A 19981-nucleotide genomic window follows, 5' to 3' on the forward strand; every position below is an offset into this window, starting at 1 on the left:
CCAATAAAGTTGCATTAGGGTCACTTCCAGATAACCTGTTACTGAATGTTCATCCTGATGTGTTTGAGCAAAGTTTGCAGGGAGATTAGATGCCAACCACTATTTATTGAACATTCATTCTGATTTGTTGTGCAAGGTCCCCAAATGGTGAATGCTGTTCTATTTCCGGTGCTGAAGTAAGATTCTGCAACAAGTCCAATTGGCTTCTGTATGTGGAGGGGGTGCCACATCTTATGCAGCACAATGTCTTTGACTGGCACTGATTTTCTCAGGTTGAACTTGGCATCACTTTGAAAACTTTTTATAAAAGCTACTTAGGGATTCATTGCTGGTGTTTTAAAAATAATGCAAATATAATGCAACTAATGCATGTCTTTGTCATAAAGGATATGAATAACTAGCTACTGTAGTTTTCAAGCTGCTGTGCATTAGTACTTTGTATGTATTAAATATATGTTCTGTTAGTCTCACCTGGACCCTTTCTTTACAGTTTCCTATGGCCAATATCTGCGTAATTTTGGACAAACTGAAGGCGATAGGAGAACCTCGATCAAGAGAGATTAAGCAGATTTTTGCAGCTGCTGATCCTCAACACACCACCACTATTGATTATGATGAATTTAGGTAAGTCTCTGAATGCCTAGACAAAAGGCAGTTTAAGTTTAGGGTATCTTCTGTGAGGTTCCTATCATCAATAACAGAGAGAGAAACTCTACGAGAATGTTGGATATTGGCTTTCTCTATTACATAGAGCACAAACAGGTTAACTAACACAAGGTCCTTAGCAGTGGTACCTGTGGAGCACCTATGGAGTCTTGTTCTGACCTTGAATTTGTATCTTTGGGTAGGATGGACATACTGTGTGGAGTTTTGGCAGTCTCATTGCTATAAATGATAGGTGCAGTGAATACACACAGGCTGCATACACACCCTACTCTTAAAGCACATTTTCACTCCACCCCTCACATTTCATAAACTACAGTTCCCAGTACAGAGGTACCTCTGGTTATGAACTTAATTCATTCCGGAGGTCCATTCTTAACCTGAAACTGTTTTTAACCTGAGGTACCACTTTAGCTAATGGGACCTCCTGCTGCTGCCGTGCCGCTGGCGCACAATTTCTGTTCTCATCCTGAGGTAAAGTTCTTAACCCTAGGTACTACTTCCAGGTTAGCAGAGTCTGCAACCTGAAGTGTTTGTAACCCAAAGCGTTTGTAACCTGAGGTACCACTGTAGTCTATGGGGAGGGCCGGTGTGCTTTAAATCTACGGTGTGTATACTGCCTCAGATGTGTGAAGCTGCCATACACAGAGTCACACTTTTGGACCATCCAGTTAATCAGCGTTTCCCACTCTGATTAGAAGCTGCTCTCTAAAGATTCAGATAGAGGGTTTTCCAGCTGCCTGAGATCCATTTTTTAAAAAGAGGTGTGAGGTATCAAGCCTAGGTCCACACACCTGACTCTGGTTGCTGGCATGTTCTGATGATGCACACCTCACCCTGTCCCTAAGGCTCTTGTTGGAAGTTACACAAAAGCCTCACTGACGAGTGCAAAATTGAAGCAGATGACAAACCCACTTTATTGTTCCTATATTCTATTCCTGATTTCCAGTCCTGTTCTTTCATTATACAACAATTTCTGTCATTTGAAATCCTTAAGGCTGCAGCCTATGCACACTTACATAAATCCCATTGAACATATTTAATTGTCACTAAACATGCATACGTGTTTGCCTTTTTCTTGATACATGCAATAATTACAGATCTGTGCAGGAACATTGTCAAAGTAAACACGAAACCTCCCTGTGGAAACGCAAACTTTTTTCACTTTCTCCTTGTCTTTTAATTAAGGGTATTTTCCTGCAAATCTGTGTTTTGCAGGACACTGGCCTGAAACAGTAAAAATGTTTAAACTAGGATCTTCAAACTCCACTTCCAAGTCATTTTCATCTGGGCAGAAAATATGCAAAAATTATACTCTGCTCTGAAGCTTCCAGTTACTGTGCTCTCCCCCCTGCCCTTTATCTTCTTTTCCATCTAGCCTGGAAACGGATGATTTGTTTGTTTTTTCCTTGAAAGCTAAAGTGCGACCCCAAATTTTGTTCTCGTAACGCCAGTTGATGATTTGGCATTATGTTTTAATGGCCTGGTTTGATCCATTTTCTACAAACATATTTTACAACTGGGCACTGTTTTGTAAGCACAGATGGATCTTTATCATATCCAGGGACTCAATTTGGATGTTTAAAGTAATGTGCATGATTGTTGTGTCTTTGTATTGAAATGAAAATCAAATGGCAAAGTACCATGCACATATTGCAGTTTTATATTTCTGAGAATTTCTTATATCAGGAAAAGTCATACTGATTTTGAGCAAGCATCCATACATCTTTTTGAAATATTTGGCTTTTGTTATGACTTAAACCCATCCTGTGCAATGTGCTTTTTAACATGTGTAATAACTTGAAGAGAACTTTGCAAACTAACACTTTCAAATCATAGTACAATCAGTTTAACAACACGATAGCTTTAAGAAAATCTCACTGCCTTGACACAGATTGAGTTTACTTTTTGTTCTTAATGCAAAGCCACTTCAGAACACACTGGAAAGCAAAAAAAATAACAAAAAAATATTTTTACCAAATCAGTAGATTGTGCATCACCTAAATATAACAACTTTTGAAGGTTTTTTTTGGGGGGGGGTTGGGGGAAAATTAATATATTTGTTTCCATGTTATATGAATTAGTCATTATTTCTACATGCAGCTATTCAAAAAAGTGTTTATGCTGGATGAGTAGATAAAACAGCTTCAAAAAGCACAATTATGAGCAGTTACGACATTTTGGAGTTGGGGTATTGTTTAGGGAATTATTTTTTTTTGCTAGGGGGGTTGTTGCTGTTATTGATATTAATTTTTTGTATCTTTATTTTTAGATCTTATGATTTATGTGAAAATTGTTCGATTTGGTTTTGTACTTTTTGCTGTGATTCATTCATTGTTTATGACTACCTTTGATATTTTTGTAATTATGTTCTTTTTCATGTCGTAAGCCACCTTGAGCATGGTTTTAACTATGAAAAGGCTGCCTACAAATAAAATGATGTATGCCTGTATGTATTTTTCCATTTCATTTTTTAATTTCCATTCCATTTCATTGTGTTGAAGCTCAACGAAAATAAGATTTAATGTAGATGCTAGTTAAAAAATAGCGGTATGTTTTGTGCCAACGCAGTTTTGTACTAATGCAAGGCCACTTCAGAAAATGCTGTATACATTTGTTGCTCTTTTCAGGTACACTTCATGCAAGCAATTATACATTTTTTTTTCTTCCTCAGAAATTTGCTGTTGAATATCTCAGATAGAAATTTATCAGAACATGAAATTATGACCCTTGGGCGATACTATAGCTTGAGAGATAAGAATGAAATGGATACCACCTATCTTCTAGCAGTGGCCCAGGAACAACTTAAGAAAAATAGCTTTGAGAATTTTGGTCAACTCTTGGCAGTGCTTGTGTACAACGACCGGAGCAAGTAAGGAATGACTGTGTACATTTCTTTGTCGGGCAGGGCTTGTCCTTTTTGCTGCTCTGAGAATCCAGTGTCACTGTTATGGTCTGAATCTAATTACTACAGGGAAACAATTTTTAAATCCTATTGACTTAATTGTTTTGGTCTGCAATCTGTTAATTCAAAGCTCCAGGTTTGGAAGAGAATATATCAATCTGTCTCCCACTGGCCTTCAGCACATTTTAGCATCCTGGAGGCAAAGTGCTTGAGCAAGCGGGATTTCTGGGGCGTGGCGTGAGTGTCATTTGGGTGGGCAGACGAGCCTGGTGCCTAGTGGTGGTTTCTTCTTTTACTTTTCTCTCCTTTGCCAGAAGAGCCAGAGAGCTGCAGTCCTTCTCTGAGGGTGCATGAGGGGGAGGCCCTGGCAGAAGCACTGAGATGGACAGGTTGACTGGCGGCTTAGGAAAAAGGAACAGGAAGTCAGACCAATGGCCCATCTAGCTTTTGAGTTTAAGCAGGATCTGGAGGCGCTGGGGAGTGACCTGGAGCCTTCTGCAGCTAAAGCAGATGTCCTACCTCTGAGCTGCAGCCCTTGACCCTAATAAGTAGGCATGAGTATTAGTCTTCCCTGGTACTCAAAGCTCCACACAATGGAGCAGCTTGAAGGCAAGGAACCGTCACTGGACTGCATTTTAAGAAGCTTTCCTTTCCAAAAGCTTTCCCACCATCTTTTCCAGGTTACTATTTTTAAAATGCAGATATTGACACCTCTTAAACCAAGCATTTTACATTTTACATTTTTCTATTTTCATTTAAAAAATGAATTCCATGAGAAACATTTCTGTTTGTGCAGATGCGGACTGCTGGCCAGCGACAAGTGCAGGACCATATGCAAGTCCTTCAGGCTACCAGTAGCAGATGATCTTTTGCGAGCGATATTGGCTGCGTAAGTGTCAATCTAAGATTATATGAATTTATGTAAATGGTGTGTTGAGTCAGGAATGCTGGAAACCAGGAACAGTTTTTAAGCAAGTTGAGGAAGGTTTGAAGGAGACATAGCCTCCTGGGGCATACACCTACGTTTCTTTTGTCTCACTGCTGCGGCTGGATTTGCTGATATCCGGAAGTAGAACAAGGGTTGCCTCAACAATCATCTACTACTACTACTACTACTACTACTACTACTAATTTATTATTTGTATCCCACCCATCTGGCTGGGTTTCCCCAGGCACTCTGGGCGGCTTCCACAAAGACCAAAAATACACTAAGATGTCTCACACATTAAAAACTTCCCTGAACAGGGCTGCCTTAAGATTTTAATCCTGTACAGGGTTCCCTAAAGCAGTTTTTGTTGGGGTCAACAAGTGAAATGTGATAGGCCATGACCCACAGTAGAAGCTAACAATCTTGCCACGGTGAGAGAAGTGCTGTTCCCTCTTAAAATTCCAGCTATACTGCAAAAGGGAGTCTGCTGCACTCTCCTTCAAGCATGAGTCAGTCCAGATCTTTACCTTTTCTCCCTCTCCCCTGAAGTCCAGCTTTGACAGGTGGCCAGGGCTACCCACCAGCCAATCACCTGACATCATGATGACATCAGGTGACAGCTAGCTGGGTGGCCCTGCCCATCTGTCTAGAGTTGACATGTGAAGTCAGCTTCACCAGCCTGTTTTCTGCAGTGGACAAACACTCTGGTGAAGCAGTACCCAACAGGATTGAACTCTCTGCTCACCAGCTGATGAATAGTGACTTCAGTCTTGCTCTCTGCTAGGCTCTGAGCAGGATTCAACCCACTACCCATGTATCTGAGTGGGAGTAGGGTGCAATTCTGTGTTGGCTGTGCTTGCCAGTTCTCTCATCAGCTGCTGAATTGATGGGGTGTTAAATCCTGATGGTTTGGCTGCATGCACCAGTTATATATTATTGAACCCCACTCCCCCATCAGAGTGATGTCAGCTGATTAACAGATGGTGTGGTTTGGGGGAAATGGCCTTGTGGGCCAAATTGGCCCTGCTGGTGGGGCAAGAGGTTCCTCACCCCTACGTCAAAGGGTTGCATGAGACAGCTGAGGAGGAGGCATGCCTGGTGCAACTTCAAAGCATTCCTGCATGACTAGGGATTGAGGAGCAGCTCACTCAGGCTGAAGCAAACAGCTTTCCCTCTCCATCTGAGGCTGTTGGGGAATACAGAGGGAACTGCCTCCTGTTGCAAACTTTTGAAACAGTTGGGAAAACCTGGGAAACCTGTTTATCTGAGGTGAAAATGAGATGAGTGTACCCACAATAAACAGCTACCTTCAAATTGTCGCCAGAATCTTTAGCCTGACTTGAATAAAATGGCAAGCTGTCAGCAGTTTGCCAAGTTGTGCTTTTCCCCATTGATCGCTTCACATATTCATGAGAGTTTCATTTTTGTCTTCATTGCAAACAGTCTTTCTGTGGATCCCTTCTTAACTTTTTATTAACGAGATGGATCACATGAGCTCTGTGTGTGTACATTACACTCTGATTCAATGTCTTAGAGATGCTGAAACAGCCTGGATTATTGTTTAGGAACTGTGCTGTTCAGACAGCTGTTTCAATAGTGACGGTTTAAATATATATATAATACACAGATTGCAAATGCGGTCTGAATCTGACAACGTTCAGTGAAAAGAGGGGCCTTTGTTATTGAGGTGTGGGGCTACTCAGATTGAAAACGACATGGCACAGATGTCAGAGTTCCACTGGGCATCTATTGTACTGAGCAACCTGCTTGCAAAATGAGAGTGTAGGGTTATTGCTTTAACTTGTGTGACTTCAGGAATATTACAAGGTTTATAGCTCCCATATTTGCATTGAGGTGGGGGAGAATGAACCTGCAGTTTTACTGTGTTTTGGCATGGGCTTCTCAAGATGTGCTGTGAAACTCACGAGGGAAGCCTCTGTGTAAGGAAGGGTCAAAGCAGTACACTGGAGGAGAAGCATGCCGTCTCTTGGCCCAAGGCCACCCAAGTTGTCATCCCTTGCTGATGCCCAGATTTTCCTCCTCCTAACTTACCCATCTTGGGCTCTCAGGAGCTATGAGCCTTCTTGCTCAGGTCACTTCCTCCTTACCAAACAGCCCCCTCTCCCCCCGATCTCCTGTTTTGCTGAGGGCTTTGATATTGAATTAAAAGACTATATAATGCCAGACTTGCCTTGTATTGCCTTGTTAAAAGTGAAACCTCTCAGAACGTGAAATGGTTCCTCACCTTTTAAAGCCCTTTGTGGCCTGTCATAGGACAGCAGTAGGTAACCTTTTGTCTTTTCCCTCTTTTCTGAAATGCCTAATAAAAATAAGGCACAGTTATTAAAAAATCTGGTGCCTCCATAAAACAAGAACTTTTCAGGGAGTTCCCTGCGGTAGGCAGATGGATGACTTTTGCAATTTGCTGCACATTCATCATTTCTGACACCTGCTCATGAGCATTAGTCAAAGGGAGTAAAATAATTCATTTTTAGAACTCCCACTAACCTGAACTGCCAAAAGTTGTTCTGGGACAGCTAGAATCCAGGAGTGAAATGAAGAATTCTCTCCTACTTCTGGAAAGCAGTAATTAAATAGATGCAACCAGAAAAGAGAGTTATGTTCTATCACTTATGATAAATGTAATAAGTATTAAACATGGGGGCCTTGTTATCTATAAACCATCGAGCAATAATATGAAACTGTATTTGTGATGTGTACCCTGATCCTAAATGTATTTCATAAAGTGAACTGTATTGCACCAGTTATCTGAAAGAGAAGCCCACCCTTGCTTTCTCTGAACAGTGTGTTTAAAATCAGCGTATTAATCTGAAAATAAACTACAGGGCTTCATATCGTGAAATATGAAATGGGGCAAAGGAATGCATTACTTATCTAAAATACAGACATTAATTGAATTTGCTGTGGTTATTTGATAGCAATGAAGGCTAAGGGCTTGAATAGTTTCCCATGTTACTGTGCCACACTTGTTAGAATATTCTTTGAAAACTTGATCCAACAAATTTGAAAACTGGAGCATGTCCCCAGCTATTTCTTGAGTTATACAGTACTAGTTTTACAGGGGTAGAAAAAGCATGCACTGCTTTTTCCACAAGCACATTAACACACAAATCAGGCTTTGATAGGAACAGTGAAAAAGGAGGTAGAAGCCCCATCTTCAAGGGGCTGCATTACCTGTTAAAGATTAGGAACATAGTCAGGAGGTGCAGTTTGAGGTAGTTTTGACACTACTGGTCCCTGTGGCCCTCGCCTGCTTTTGATCTCCCCTCCCCATTTCACTTATTTCAAAGATTTTTACGCCGTCTCTTAGGGCACAATCTCATTCTGCACAGAGCGAGCCTGGCCACAGTTACCTGTGCTCCGATAACCTTCAGTCTAGACTATTTTGGTGTGTTTTGGGGAGTTTCCTTTGAAGAGTGCTCAGAAACTTAAGTTCAGAACCCAGCAGCTAGATTGCTACTTTTCTGGGAGCAAATCCCATTGAACAGACTTCTGAGTAAACATTCATAGATTGTACTGCAAATCAGTTACCAGGAAAGGAAGTGTGGATGGAGAAGAAGAAACTTGATGGGCGTGCAAAAGCACCTGAAGTTAACAGAAGGGGTAATCTGAGGTTCTGTTTGGAAAGGCATGCATGGAGCAACAATTCAATGTACGGTAGTTAAGAGAAGCACAGGGTCAAAAATACTGCTTTCTGTTTTTGTTTTAAAAAATAAACTGCATACCCTCCAGTGGAAAATAATAAACAATTGGGTTTATATGTATTCAAAAATTGCCTTCTATTCAAAAACCTACGACACAAATTAAGCAAATCTGCATATGGCTGCTTTGCATAATAGATTCTGATTCCGAGATCTAGGTAGCCAGGTTAACTTGGACTGACTGATTCATTTTGGGGTGATGATTTGGAAATGGAAGGTGAGAAGGGTCTGGAAAATGGAGACAGGTGGGCTGTGGGACAGAGGCTGGAGAATGGTAGCTATTTGAGGAGAAGAACAAGGCTTTTTCAGGGCATTGGACCATTACCTCTGCTTAACCACCAGAAGTCCCTTTCTGAGTTCTGAAGTTTTTCATCAGACGCTGTACATGCATTGCAGGCGTTTCTTCCTTAGAACCTTGTATCTCTTCCATTTTTCTCTGGTCTTTTCCAAGCCAGCCAAAAGAAGCATACTGTGAGCAGAGAATGGCAAAAACTTATTAATAAAATTGCAGGAGGTTAGCATAGTGTAGCCATCTAGTGTTTTCCCAAAAGATACTTTTGTGATGAAAGCTTGTAGTAGTAGATGTAAAAAAAAAAAAGGACACAAAATATATTACAAGGGCCATAGAGCTTACTGAAAGAATACACTTTATTCTTAGACTGAAGTGTAAATCAGGTTTAATGCCTGTTGACTTTTATTGGGTGTGTTTGCTATTTAAACATAAGGGATTAGGAATAATTATTATCCAGGATTTTGGACATAATCTCTAAAATTCTGGCTATTTATTGGTTCAATATTTTTATGTGATAAGTGATTACTTGTCCCAAACCAGAAGAAAAAATTATAATGTAAAACATATTTGTGGCAATTTTCCAGATTCCCCATCAGCAAGCAAACACAGGAACATAATGAACATCCCTAAACCAGTTGCATACTGCTGATAAACAAAGGTTTTTAAAATTTTCACATAGGATGGTCGGACCTCATGGAATTCAGCTTCTAAATTCAGAAATGAGTCCCATAGGAATCAGCCTATAAGAAATATTCCCTTATGATAGATAAAGCATGGGAGCTACAGGGACCACGACATCCCTGTCATTAAATTGTGCTAGTAGCATCAAGGCATGAATTGCCCGGGGAAGAGAAAGCAAACATAAGCAGGCCAGCACAATATTCAGAAAATACACCTGCCACATCCCTCCTCACTGCGTACCCTCCCAGACAGAGGAGAAGGGAACATGAACACCAGTTCAAACCAGGTGTTCATCCTTTTTTCATAAGAGAATTCCAGATATAATTCAGTGTCTACTTCAAGCATATGAAATCAAAATAAATGAAGAGTTTAATTTTCCTTTATTCTACATCATTTGTTAATTCTTATAATAGCAGGTTGCTCAAACTAGACTCACCTAAACAGTTTCATTTGGTACTCCCACTTCATTTGGGATTTTCATTTGGTACTAGCACAGGGGTAAGGTTCCATATGAACCTACCCCGACCCTGAGATCATCTTCTGAGGCCCTTCTTCGTGTGCCTCTTCCTCGAGAGGCCTGGAGGGCGGCAACACGAGAACAGGCTTTCTCTGCAGTGGCTCCCCATCTATGGAATGCTCTCCCAAGGGAAGTTTTCCTGGCATCTTTATTATACACCTTTAAGCAACAGGCAACAGGACGCGGGTGGCGCTGTGGGTAAATCCTCAGCGCCTAGGGCTTGCCGATCGCATGGTAGGCGGGTCGAATCCCCGCGGCGGGGTGAGCTCCCGTCTGCGGTCCTAGCTCCTGCCCACCTAGCAGTTCGAAAGCACCCCTAAGTGCAAGTAGATAAATAGGTACCGCGTTCCAGCGGGAAGGTAAACGGCGTTTCCGTGTGCTGCGCTGGTGCCGGCTCGCCAGAGCAGCTTTGTCACGCTAGCCACGTGACCCAGAAGTGTCTCCGGACAGCGCTGGCCCCCGGCCTCTTAAGTGAGATGGGCGCGCAACCCTAGAGTCGGACACGACTGGCCCGTACGGGCAGGGGTACCTTAGACAACAGGCAAAAACGCTCCTTTTTTAGCCAGGCCTTTGGTTGACCTGATCAACATTCCATATCCTTTTAAAATGTGGCTCTTTTGGGGGGATATTATTGAGTTATTGCTTTTATTTTAATTTTATATACTGTGGTCCTTTTATGTGAACTGCCTTGAGACCTCCGGGCATAGGGCGGTATATAAATTCAATAAATAGTCATAATAATCATAACAGTAATAATAGTAATAGTAATAATAATAATAATAATAATAATAATAATAAACATTCCATCCATTGCATTTGAGGTAAAAAGCAGAAATAGTTAACTATTTTAATAAATCATCATAAAATTATTTTTTACAAGGTTTTATTTAAAGATAATATATATTGAAGGGAATATAAGCCTATATGCAGATTGTGATATTGTAATCTGTAGCACTGCCTCCATGCTTTGTAAAGTGGGTATATTCCCTGGGCCTATCTCCCTCTATCATACCATTTAATATTAGCAAGTCCATCCGCCTTACAATTTCGGCTACTGTAAATATGATCTTTAGACAAATGGGAGGTACCTCTGGCTAAGTAGATATCTGGTTCCAGAATCTGATTATAGTGGGTGTATAAATTAACATTGTTGGCTCCCATACGTGTGTTAAAATCCTCTGCAATGATAAACACTGCAGTAGGATATAGGGATTCCAGGGATTCTATATAATTCTCTAGTTCTGTCCAGATAGTATTCACAGTAGATTTTGTTTTGTAGACGTTAATCAGCATGAAAAATAGTTTCAAAACTATAACCAAGACAGCTTGGTTGCAAAGGGGTTCCATGGAATCATGACTTGTAGCTGCATTCAACTTTGTGGAGATGAAACATGCTAGACCCCCCCACTGGCCCCACCACCTTTCGTTGAGGGATTGGCTGTCAGTGAGTGACAAAGGGTATGTTTTCCCCCTCTGTGCGCGCGCGCGCGCACACACACACACACACACATCATGAATTCATGTCCATTTGGTTCTTATGGGTTCAGAAAGATAGTTTCTAGGTAAAGGATGAAAAATCATTGCTGTGTTAAGCAAAGTAATAGCCAGTCACTTCCTGAATATGTGCATTCCCAATCTGATTTTAGGTGTGAAGATTGCAAAGAGCAAGTAAATTATAAGAAACTAGTCGATGGGCTAAATTGGAGAGATCATCCAATTCCAGTTTTCCAAACCATCTTGATGCCTTTACAGGTAAGCCAAAAGTATTTCTGACTAATGGACCTGCACAAACAAGAACCTCCTACTGTAGCTTTCAAAGGAAGTCCAAAAAATTATTGCAGTCAAATAATAAAAAATGTACTTAGCAATGAATGAGAACAAAACATCCAAAACATTTTGTGGAAACTGAAACTTCACTACGCTTATATTCATATTCCGAGGGCCACTTCTTACTTGACTGTTGAGGTTGCACGTTCTTCTGATGAGGTATAAGCCACATGTTGGGTGTCTCAGTACATCAAATTTCCAACCTGTTTCCTACTGCTGCATGACATCTGGATTGAAAGTAAAAATCTATGCTCAGTTTGCCTCAAAGTATTTTTGGTGTATTTCCCCCCCCCTTGTTTTAATTGTTTAAATCGCTGAAGATAATTTTGATGAGTACATTTTAGTGAAAAGGGGGTCCTGAGGGAAACTAAAGGAAGGAATGGAATTTGAATCCCCCTGTTGGATTTTTGAACTTTATCCATTATATCTTCATCTCACTTGTGATTTAGGATTGAGTATTTCTGGAGTGCTTGATGATTATATCTGACACACAGAAACCTCAGGCTGCGCTCTCATTGACTAACTGAATCCAGAGAGTTTTATTTAATCTGTCTACCAGTTTCTAAGCTAACAGGTCCCAGGAAATAAATCTTCTCCTCACTGGTCCCATGGCTTCATAGATGCAGTTTACTGCCCTGATATCTTCTCCAAGAATGCTGTACTGAAGATCACTATTCCCCAGCTAGCTTAATCTCTAGCAAAAACTAAAAAATTTATGTCCCAAAATTCCATAGCCTGGTTTAAAGATGAGGTCTTCTCCCATCCCTGACAGCCATCAAACTGTCAACTGGGTCATATTATATTGTTAGTGGAGTATATTGAATGTATTCTGTTTTTATAGCACTGATTCTCAAATCGAAAGAGAGATAGTTCAGGGAGCTTCTGGAGCAACAGAGACCTCATCCTTAAGATGGGCCTGGGCATGCCTTTGGAGCATTATACGCTGCCTGGGAAAGGGGAGTTTTCTGTGAGGCACTGGGAAATTATGCACATCCAGGTCTGGTTTAAAGAGGAGGCTTCTGCCACTGCTGAGCTCAGCTGTTTTTCGCACGAACACCCTTTTATCATGGTACGTTTTAGGAAAGCATGGAGGGAGGAAGCACTGTGGAGAGCTTCTTTGGGTTTGATCTTTCTGAGTTTTCTTGGAAAGCTCATGGAAAACTCAAGCTTTTTCTGCAGGTTCTCTAAGAAAGTATGGAAACCCAAGTTGATTACAAGGTGGGCTGAGGAGAGCAAGCTCCTCACTAGTTGCACGTAACCAGTGGATTCTTGTGGTGGTGGTGTATTTTTAGGTTGGGCATGGGAATCAATATTCAATCCTGCCTTCAGAGTAGCCTCTAAGATTTTGCTAGTCTCCCGTTACTGATTCTCTTCAAATTAAGTTACAGATAGGTAGCCGTGTTGGTCTGCCATGGTCAAAACAAAATAAAAAAATTCCTTCCAGTAGCACCTTAAAGACCAACTGAGTTAGTTCTAGGTATGAGCTTTCGTGTGCATGCACACTTCTTCAGATACACTGAAACAGAAGTCACCGGACCTTTCTATATAGTGAGAAGGTGGGGAGGGGTATTACTCAGAAGGGTGGTGGGAATGGGTGATTCTCTCTGATACCCAGAGAGAACTTGCTGCAAGACAGACCCAAAAAAGAAAATAACAGAACACCTCTAGTCATCACATACAGCTCCCAAGTTAAAACAGTACAACGCATCATCAGAGATCTACAACCTCTCCTGGACAATGACAGTTCTCTTTCTCAAGCTCTGGGAGGAAGACCTTTCATTGCCTACAGACAGCCACCCAGTCTTAAACAACTCCTAACCCACAATAATACTACAACCAGACCTAACACGGACACTGGCACCAGAGCCTGCAATAAACCCAGATGCCAACTTTGCTGCCACATACACCCGGACAACACCATTACTGGCCCCAACAACATCACACATACCATCTCGGGACTATTTAATTGCTCATCGTCTAACATTGTGTATGCCATAAAATGCCAACAGTGTCCTTCAGCTCTCTATATTGGACAAACAGGCCAGACCTTACGCCAAAGAATAAACGGACATAAATCCGACATCAGGAACCACAAGACAGAAAAACCAGTAGGAGAACACTTCAATCTCCCAGGACATTCTATACAAGATCTCAAAGTAGCTGTTCTATTACAAAGGAATTTCAGAAATAGACTGGAAAGAGAAGCTGCTGAATTGCAACTTATCACCAAACTTAAAACTATAGAGAGACCTGGTTTGAACAAAGACATTGGATTCTTATCTCATTATACATGACAAAGCCATTTTTCACCTTCTCACCCCTTGCTTTTTCCTGTTAGACCTATTGCAGTCGTTAAGAGTCGTCAACAGGCTCATCGCAGCTATCTGCCAATCACCCATTCCCACCACCCTTCTGAGTAATACCCCTCCCCACCTTCTCACTATATAGAAAGGTCCGGTGACTTCTGTTTCAGTGTATCTGAAGAAGTGTGCATGCACACGAAAGCTCATACCTAGAACTAACTCAGTTGGTCTTTAAGGTGCTACTGGAAGGAATTTTTTTATTTTCTTCAAATTAAGGCTGATTAGAATGATTTTGCATTCCCCAGGTGAGTGTTAATGCTGCTGAGGTTTTTCCTTGTCTCTTTCTCTGTTTTAAGGCCATTTGTTCTAGAAACTTACACCTGATTTCTTAAGCTTAAACATATTCTTGTTAATGTTGCTCTATAATACCATAGTTCTGTTTGTATAACGATTTATAGACGGAAATGAGGACAGCACGGCTTCATTGTGTTTTGTGCCATTTCTGGCTGCTTTCCATTTCAGCCCTAAATGTGTTTTGACCACTTATTCTATTATTTTTAGTATGAAGATGAATGGAGAGGGGAGCCACCGACCCTTCCAGTGAAGAAGGTTCAATACTTACCTCTCATGGTGGATCTCTTTGGTAATGAAGATTCTTAGCACCTCTTGCAGATAAATGTTGCAACTTCCTTTCTCTGGAGACTTACTGTACATGCTTTTTTAAATAAAAGAATCACAGTTATAGATTTTTGGGGAAATGTAAGTTTTTGGTTTTTTTACTTTATTGTAGAAATATAATTTAGATACTTTTGTAATTCTTTCAAACTTCAATAGACTGTACTGTACATGCACTTTCACAATTAAAATCATTTAAATTTACCTTTACTCTCGGTTGTTATATGTGCAGTGAGCACTGGGTAATTCAGGAGTTTCCAAATGTTTTTGTGAAGTTTCTAGCTAAGGACCGTACCCCTTACCACCACAACCACCACATGCACACAGCCAGACTCTGCTGCCCTTCTGTTTTCTTACAAGTTGTTTGGGGATAGTGGCCATGCTGATCCAGACCCTGACACAACTCCTGACCCTTTAAAAGCTGCATAGAAGAAACAGTTTGACCACCCTCCCATCACTGCATATCTTCACTCGGAAAAGATGTGCCTGGCAAAACTCTTGCCTTTTATGCAACTTGGAAAAGATACGGACACTTTTGCAGTAGGATGGCTTTCATAATAAAAACATGATACGTTACTTTGAGCTTGGACACAGGCCTAGTCCTCTCTCAGATGGCAATCTTGTGCCTTGCAGTATCATTCCAGATCTGCAAGTAGCGGCTTACAGATCTGAGTGTTCTGAGTGATCTGACTTTGTGGTTGCAAGGGCTGCAAATTGCCCCATTATGATCTAGTTTTAGCAAATGCCAGATGAAGTGAAAGCACACTTTCTGGTTCTGCAGCTTCAGATTCTGGTAAGGGCTTGTGTGCTTGAGTGCTTCCCTGTGAAAGAAGAAAAAAGGTTCTTGCAAACAGACTTCTATCATAGCTGGGAATACATTTTAATTATGCAGTCCCACGACAAATATAACAGTGGATCTACCATAGTTTTCTCTCAGTATTAATATCTATATGGTAATAGAAGAAAAAAATCTAAAACATAATTTCAGTGGCATTTGAAACTCTAACTTGGAGATGTGGTAAGACTGTGGCAGATAAGATACGCATTTATGGTATTATCCAAAAACAAAGAAACATCAAGGCAGGCAAATGATAGAAAGTAGAAAGGATATTGCAAATTATAAGTTTTCTTTTGACCTATTGGCCAACTTCTTGTCTGGTTTATTGGGGGTGGGGGTGGAAAATTGCAATTTGGTCATTTTTCATATATAGTTTGTGCAGCCAGGAAAGGGTCATGATAGCTCCTAACTGGAAAAGCACTTCTGTTCCAAGCATTTATGAATATACAACTGGAATTTGGAATGTGGGCAGATTTTTGAAGACCACTAAATACAAGCGAATTAAAGAAAGGTTTCCATTATTCAAGAAATTTAGAGAATTTTGGCTTTTTATTCATTATTGGAAACATAAAATTGACAATGTACCTTTATGCTTTGCTTTCTTTATATTAAGAATCATCTGGTGCTGTTTGTGTTTCTTTTTGTCTTGCTTTGTATCCCTTGCCTTTGAGTTCTTGTATCTGCTCTCTTCAAAGTTTTATTGATTGCGACTGTTTTGCCGACATGGAATTTTGCTTGGAAATAAAGTTACAAGTCCAGGAAACTAAAAGGAAGAGCACAAATAACAATAAACCAAAATCACAAAAATTCACTGGTTACAGTCCTTGGTTTATCATCTGCAAACTTGTGGAACAATTAGAGTAAAACAGCCTAAGGAGAAGCTCACAAATGTTTGTAATCATTTGGTCGAGCAGGTTACTCAGCTAAATCAAATTCAGAAACACTGTATGCATCTCTAGTTGATTGGACTGTGATCAGAAGCTTGAAGGGCTTCAAACTAGGGCATAAACAACAAACCATTATACCATTGTTTTGTAGGGATGGGACTTTCTTTCTTTTTTTCTTTTCATTGTAGATGTATTGTTCTTCAGTATGACATTAGCCACCTTGAGTGCATTGTATTCAGAGTGGAAAGGTGATAAAATAACATCACAACAAATAAGCCAGTGACATAGGTTAAGGAGAGAATTTGGCTGACCCAGGGTGAGCTTTATGGTACTAGCCAATGTGATGCTTTCCATATGTTGTTGAACTACAACTACCATCATCCCTGATGGTTGGCAGTGCTTGCTAGGGCTGATGGGAGTTGGGACTCCAACCACATCTGGAGACACTACATCAGTCCTGCTGCAGTTGCTACATCACACTGACTCTCACACTAGATTGCCCTCATGAACTGTCATCACATCTTGTGTATGAGACGTTCCAAACTTGGGCATTGACCAGTTTCAAAGCTCAATTTAAATGACACCAATTTCTCCAGAGGGCTTTGAATTTGGGCCAGACTATTCTGTCTGCTGCTGTTACAGAAAACATTCACTCCTGCTTTCTGCAATTCACTGAAGTACTGGCTTAAATGCCATGTAAGCCTCTGTTTATAAAGATAAGAGTTTGCATAGGGTCCAGGTTGATTTTTGTGACTGTACTATAGAAGTATAATATAAAGTGGAGGGAGGTAGTTGTGTAAGGAAGTGTATATGTGCACGCTCAACATATTGTACATTACTGCTCTAGTTTATTCACAGCATAAACAAGCAATTTGCAATTAAAGTCCCCTTATGGGATTTATGCCGGTAAATAGTGATAAACTATAACTATGCCACTATAAATAACCTGAACAGTAGAGGAAGCATATAATTTACAGATAATATCCCCATTAGTAAATTTTATGGACCAATAAACAGCTCCCACAAGTTAATAAATGCCAAAGCCATAAACACCACCGCTATTAACGCGGCAAGATTTCAGTCCCTCCTCCTTTTGTTGGTGGTCCCAATATACCAGGAGAAATGTTATCTCGGGAAAAACATTTATGCTGGCTGTATAAATAACAACGAATTCTTCAGACCCATCTGGAGCTCCTCCATCTTCTCCATGACCCAGGTGGTCTGGTTGTTGTGGTGCGTGCATTCTGCTTTACATTGCAGGCGCCCCACCCCCACTGCATATATCTGATAGATATATTGGCAGAGAGAAAGCACACCCCAAATTCCTCTGCCCCTGTCAATACACAGTTTGAATTGCATAGCAGCCTTTAAACAACAAAAATTCAGATGAATTTATGGGTCCCCTTTAACTGCGTATCACCATCCTTTCCCCACTTTCACAGAATAGTGAATGGTGTGGCTGAAGTATGGCTGTGAATGACAACCTGAGAGCTAATAAGACATCTCCTTTATAGGAAGAATGAATTTCCTTTTTGTTCAGAACAGAGAGGATGGTTAACAAGACCATCTGAAAAGAAAACCAAACCTCCTCTGATATTTAAAAACAATGATTGAAATAGTGAAGCATCTTCCATAACATGTCACAGCTTCATTCCGTCAAGCAGTCAGTCAGCTAGGAATGTAATTGTGCCATCAAACTCTTTGCAAAAATACATTCATAATGTTGCTTGACGTGCTGATGACCCAAAATAACTGAGAGCTTTACAAATCAACTTAACTTCATTTGCCGCCCCCCCCCCCCAGTTTGATCTGCGCCATTTCTTTCAATCTGATTCTCCTACAAACAATGCACAATGCTTAACACCACTGTTTCTGTTAGGCTTTGCCATTTTGGCTGAGCTTGTTTCCATGAAATAAGCCTTCTTTTAAGCTGCTTTTGAGATTCATGTTTTTGACCTCTGGGGCCTTCATGGCCTTTAGAGTATTCTTATCTTTACCATGGGGATTGCTCTTTTAGCAGCCAAAGGATTAACTACCTCAGAAGCAAGCCACCCAGAAATAGCCTCTTTTCATTCTCCCTGCCCCTGGCATGATTTAATGTACACGTTTTTTAAAAAAATTAATTCAACTTCTCTTCAAACTCCTTGGGTTTTATGTTCTGAGAAGAACAGCTACATCATCCAAATAACTTGTTCCCAGGGCATCATACAAATGCATGCGAACACTTCACATTCAGTAACACTGGCTGATGTTCTCAGGCCTGCTCAGCAAGGTCAGGTACAAACCACTTGAAAGGTCTCAAAGGTCCCAGTCGGCATGCATTGAGATGAATTCATTGACTTTGCAGGGGGGTAGCCAGTTAGCAGCTCACACAAACCACATACAGACACAAAGGGATTTTATCTGGTTCCAGATTTCAGTGCCGATATGGTGAAAGGCCAATTAGGTTTTCCAATCAAAAGTGAACCCTACAACCTACTATTAAACAGGACAGATTGGATCTATTTGTGGGGTGGAGGGTGGGGTGGCTCTCAGCAAAAGGGTTTTGGCACACCTATGCCCTCATCCTCCAAGTTCTAACCCACCTTTACCTCCTTCACGTCCCTTGAGTGAGCAACTGAATGACCATGGCAAGAAGCAGACTCTCCATCTGGGTAATATGGCAGTGTGGCACAGAAGATGGGTTTACTCATTCAAGGAGGGCCATGACAGCTTGGAGAGGCATTTTTCATTGCCAGTGTTGGCTGTTGCTGCTTCTCAGCCTGCTGTTGGTTGGTGCTGGTTCTGCTGGGTCTTCCACTCTTGACACCAGGCCTGCTATTAAGATTCTGGGCAATGAGAGATTTCTGAAGAAGCATCCACCCAGCAGTGACTGTGAAGAAGAAGAAGAGTTTGGATTTGATATCCCACTTTATCACTACCCTAAGGAGTCTCAAAGCGACTAACAATCTCCTTTCCCTTCCTCCCCCACAACAAACACTCTGTGAGGTGAGTGAGGCTGAGAGACTTCAGAGAAGTCTGACTAGCCCAAGGTCACTCGGCAGCTGCAGGTGGAGGAGCGGAGACGCGAACCTGGTTCACCAGATTACGAGTCCACCGCTCTTAACCACTACACCACACTGGCTTTTTTTTCCTAATCTGATTATCTGAAGGATAATGGGAGGAAAGTACATGCTAGGGATGGCAGAGAAATACAATTTATTTCACGTGTAAATCTGGCTCTATCATACTTGCACTTTTCGAAACAGTATGAGACCAGAAGCACAGCTGGCCTTCAGAATTCTCACCTCTCTGAATTTTGCAATGCAGTTTGCCAGCCAAATGATGTTTTCAAAGATGCATAGATTAGGGGAAAGTGTACACAGCATGAATATATTAGTGAAAATAACATATGATAATGCTTTACATTTGGAGAAATTGTAAAAGTGTGTACATTAATCAAAACTACAAACAAATATATTTATTAGGAGATATTTCATTAGAATAATTTTCGTGAGGATTTTTGAAAACAAAATTCTCAAATTGCGGCAGAAATGTGGAGAACAGAATTTAAGACTGGGAAAAAATGAGAAATGGATAGACCCAAAATTGACATCCTGGACAATGAGAAAAACATGCATACATGGAATGCATTAAATCCACTCTAAACTGTAGTGTGGACACATCCATTAACACACCAACCCTGCTGCTCTCAGGAGGTATTGCCCATGACTTTTGATTCCTCTGAAAATTTCAGGACAAGA

At 40.9% G+C, this 19981-nt stretch overlaps 1 protein-coding gene across 1 annotated transcript in view; it reads left to right on the forward strand.

Annotated features, from left to right (window-relative positions):
* The window catches only part of EFHC2 (EF-hand domain containing 2), a 54397-nt gene extending 39813 nt beyond the window's left edge, over nucleotides 1-14584 (forward strand). The window contains exons 11-15 of the mRNA XM_081858587.1: nucleotides 491-624; nucleotides 3338-3535; nucleotides 4365-4457; nucleotides 11355-11460; nucleotides 14400-14584. Coding sequence (XP_081714713.1) covers nucleotides 491-624; nucleotides 3338-3535; nucleotides 4365-4457; nucleotides 11355-11460; nucleotides 14400-14498 — 630 coding nt within the window. The 3' untranslated portion in view covers nucleotides 14499-14584. The remainder of the gene's footprint in view (nucleotides 1-490; nucleotides 625-3337; nucleotides 3536-4364; nucleotides 4458-11354; nucleotides 11461-14399) is intronic.
* Nucleotides 14585-19981: the final 5397 nt, after the last annotated feature.

Source organism: Podarcis erhardii, assembly GCF_964252035.2.
Source record: "Podarcis erhardii genome assembly, chromosome: 4".
NCBI lineage: Eukaryota > Metazoa > Chordata > Lepidosauria > Squamata > Lacertidae > Podarcis > Podarcis erhardii.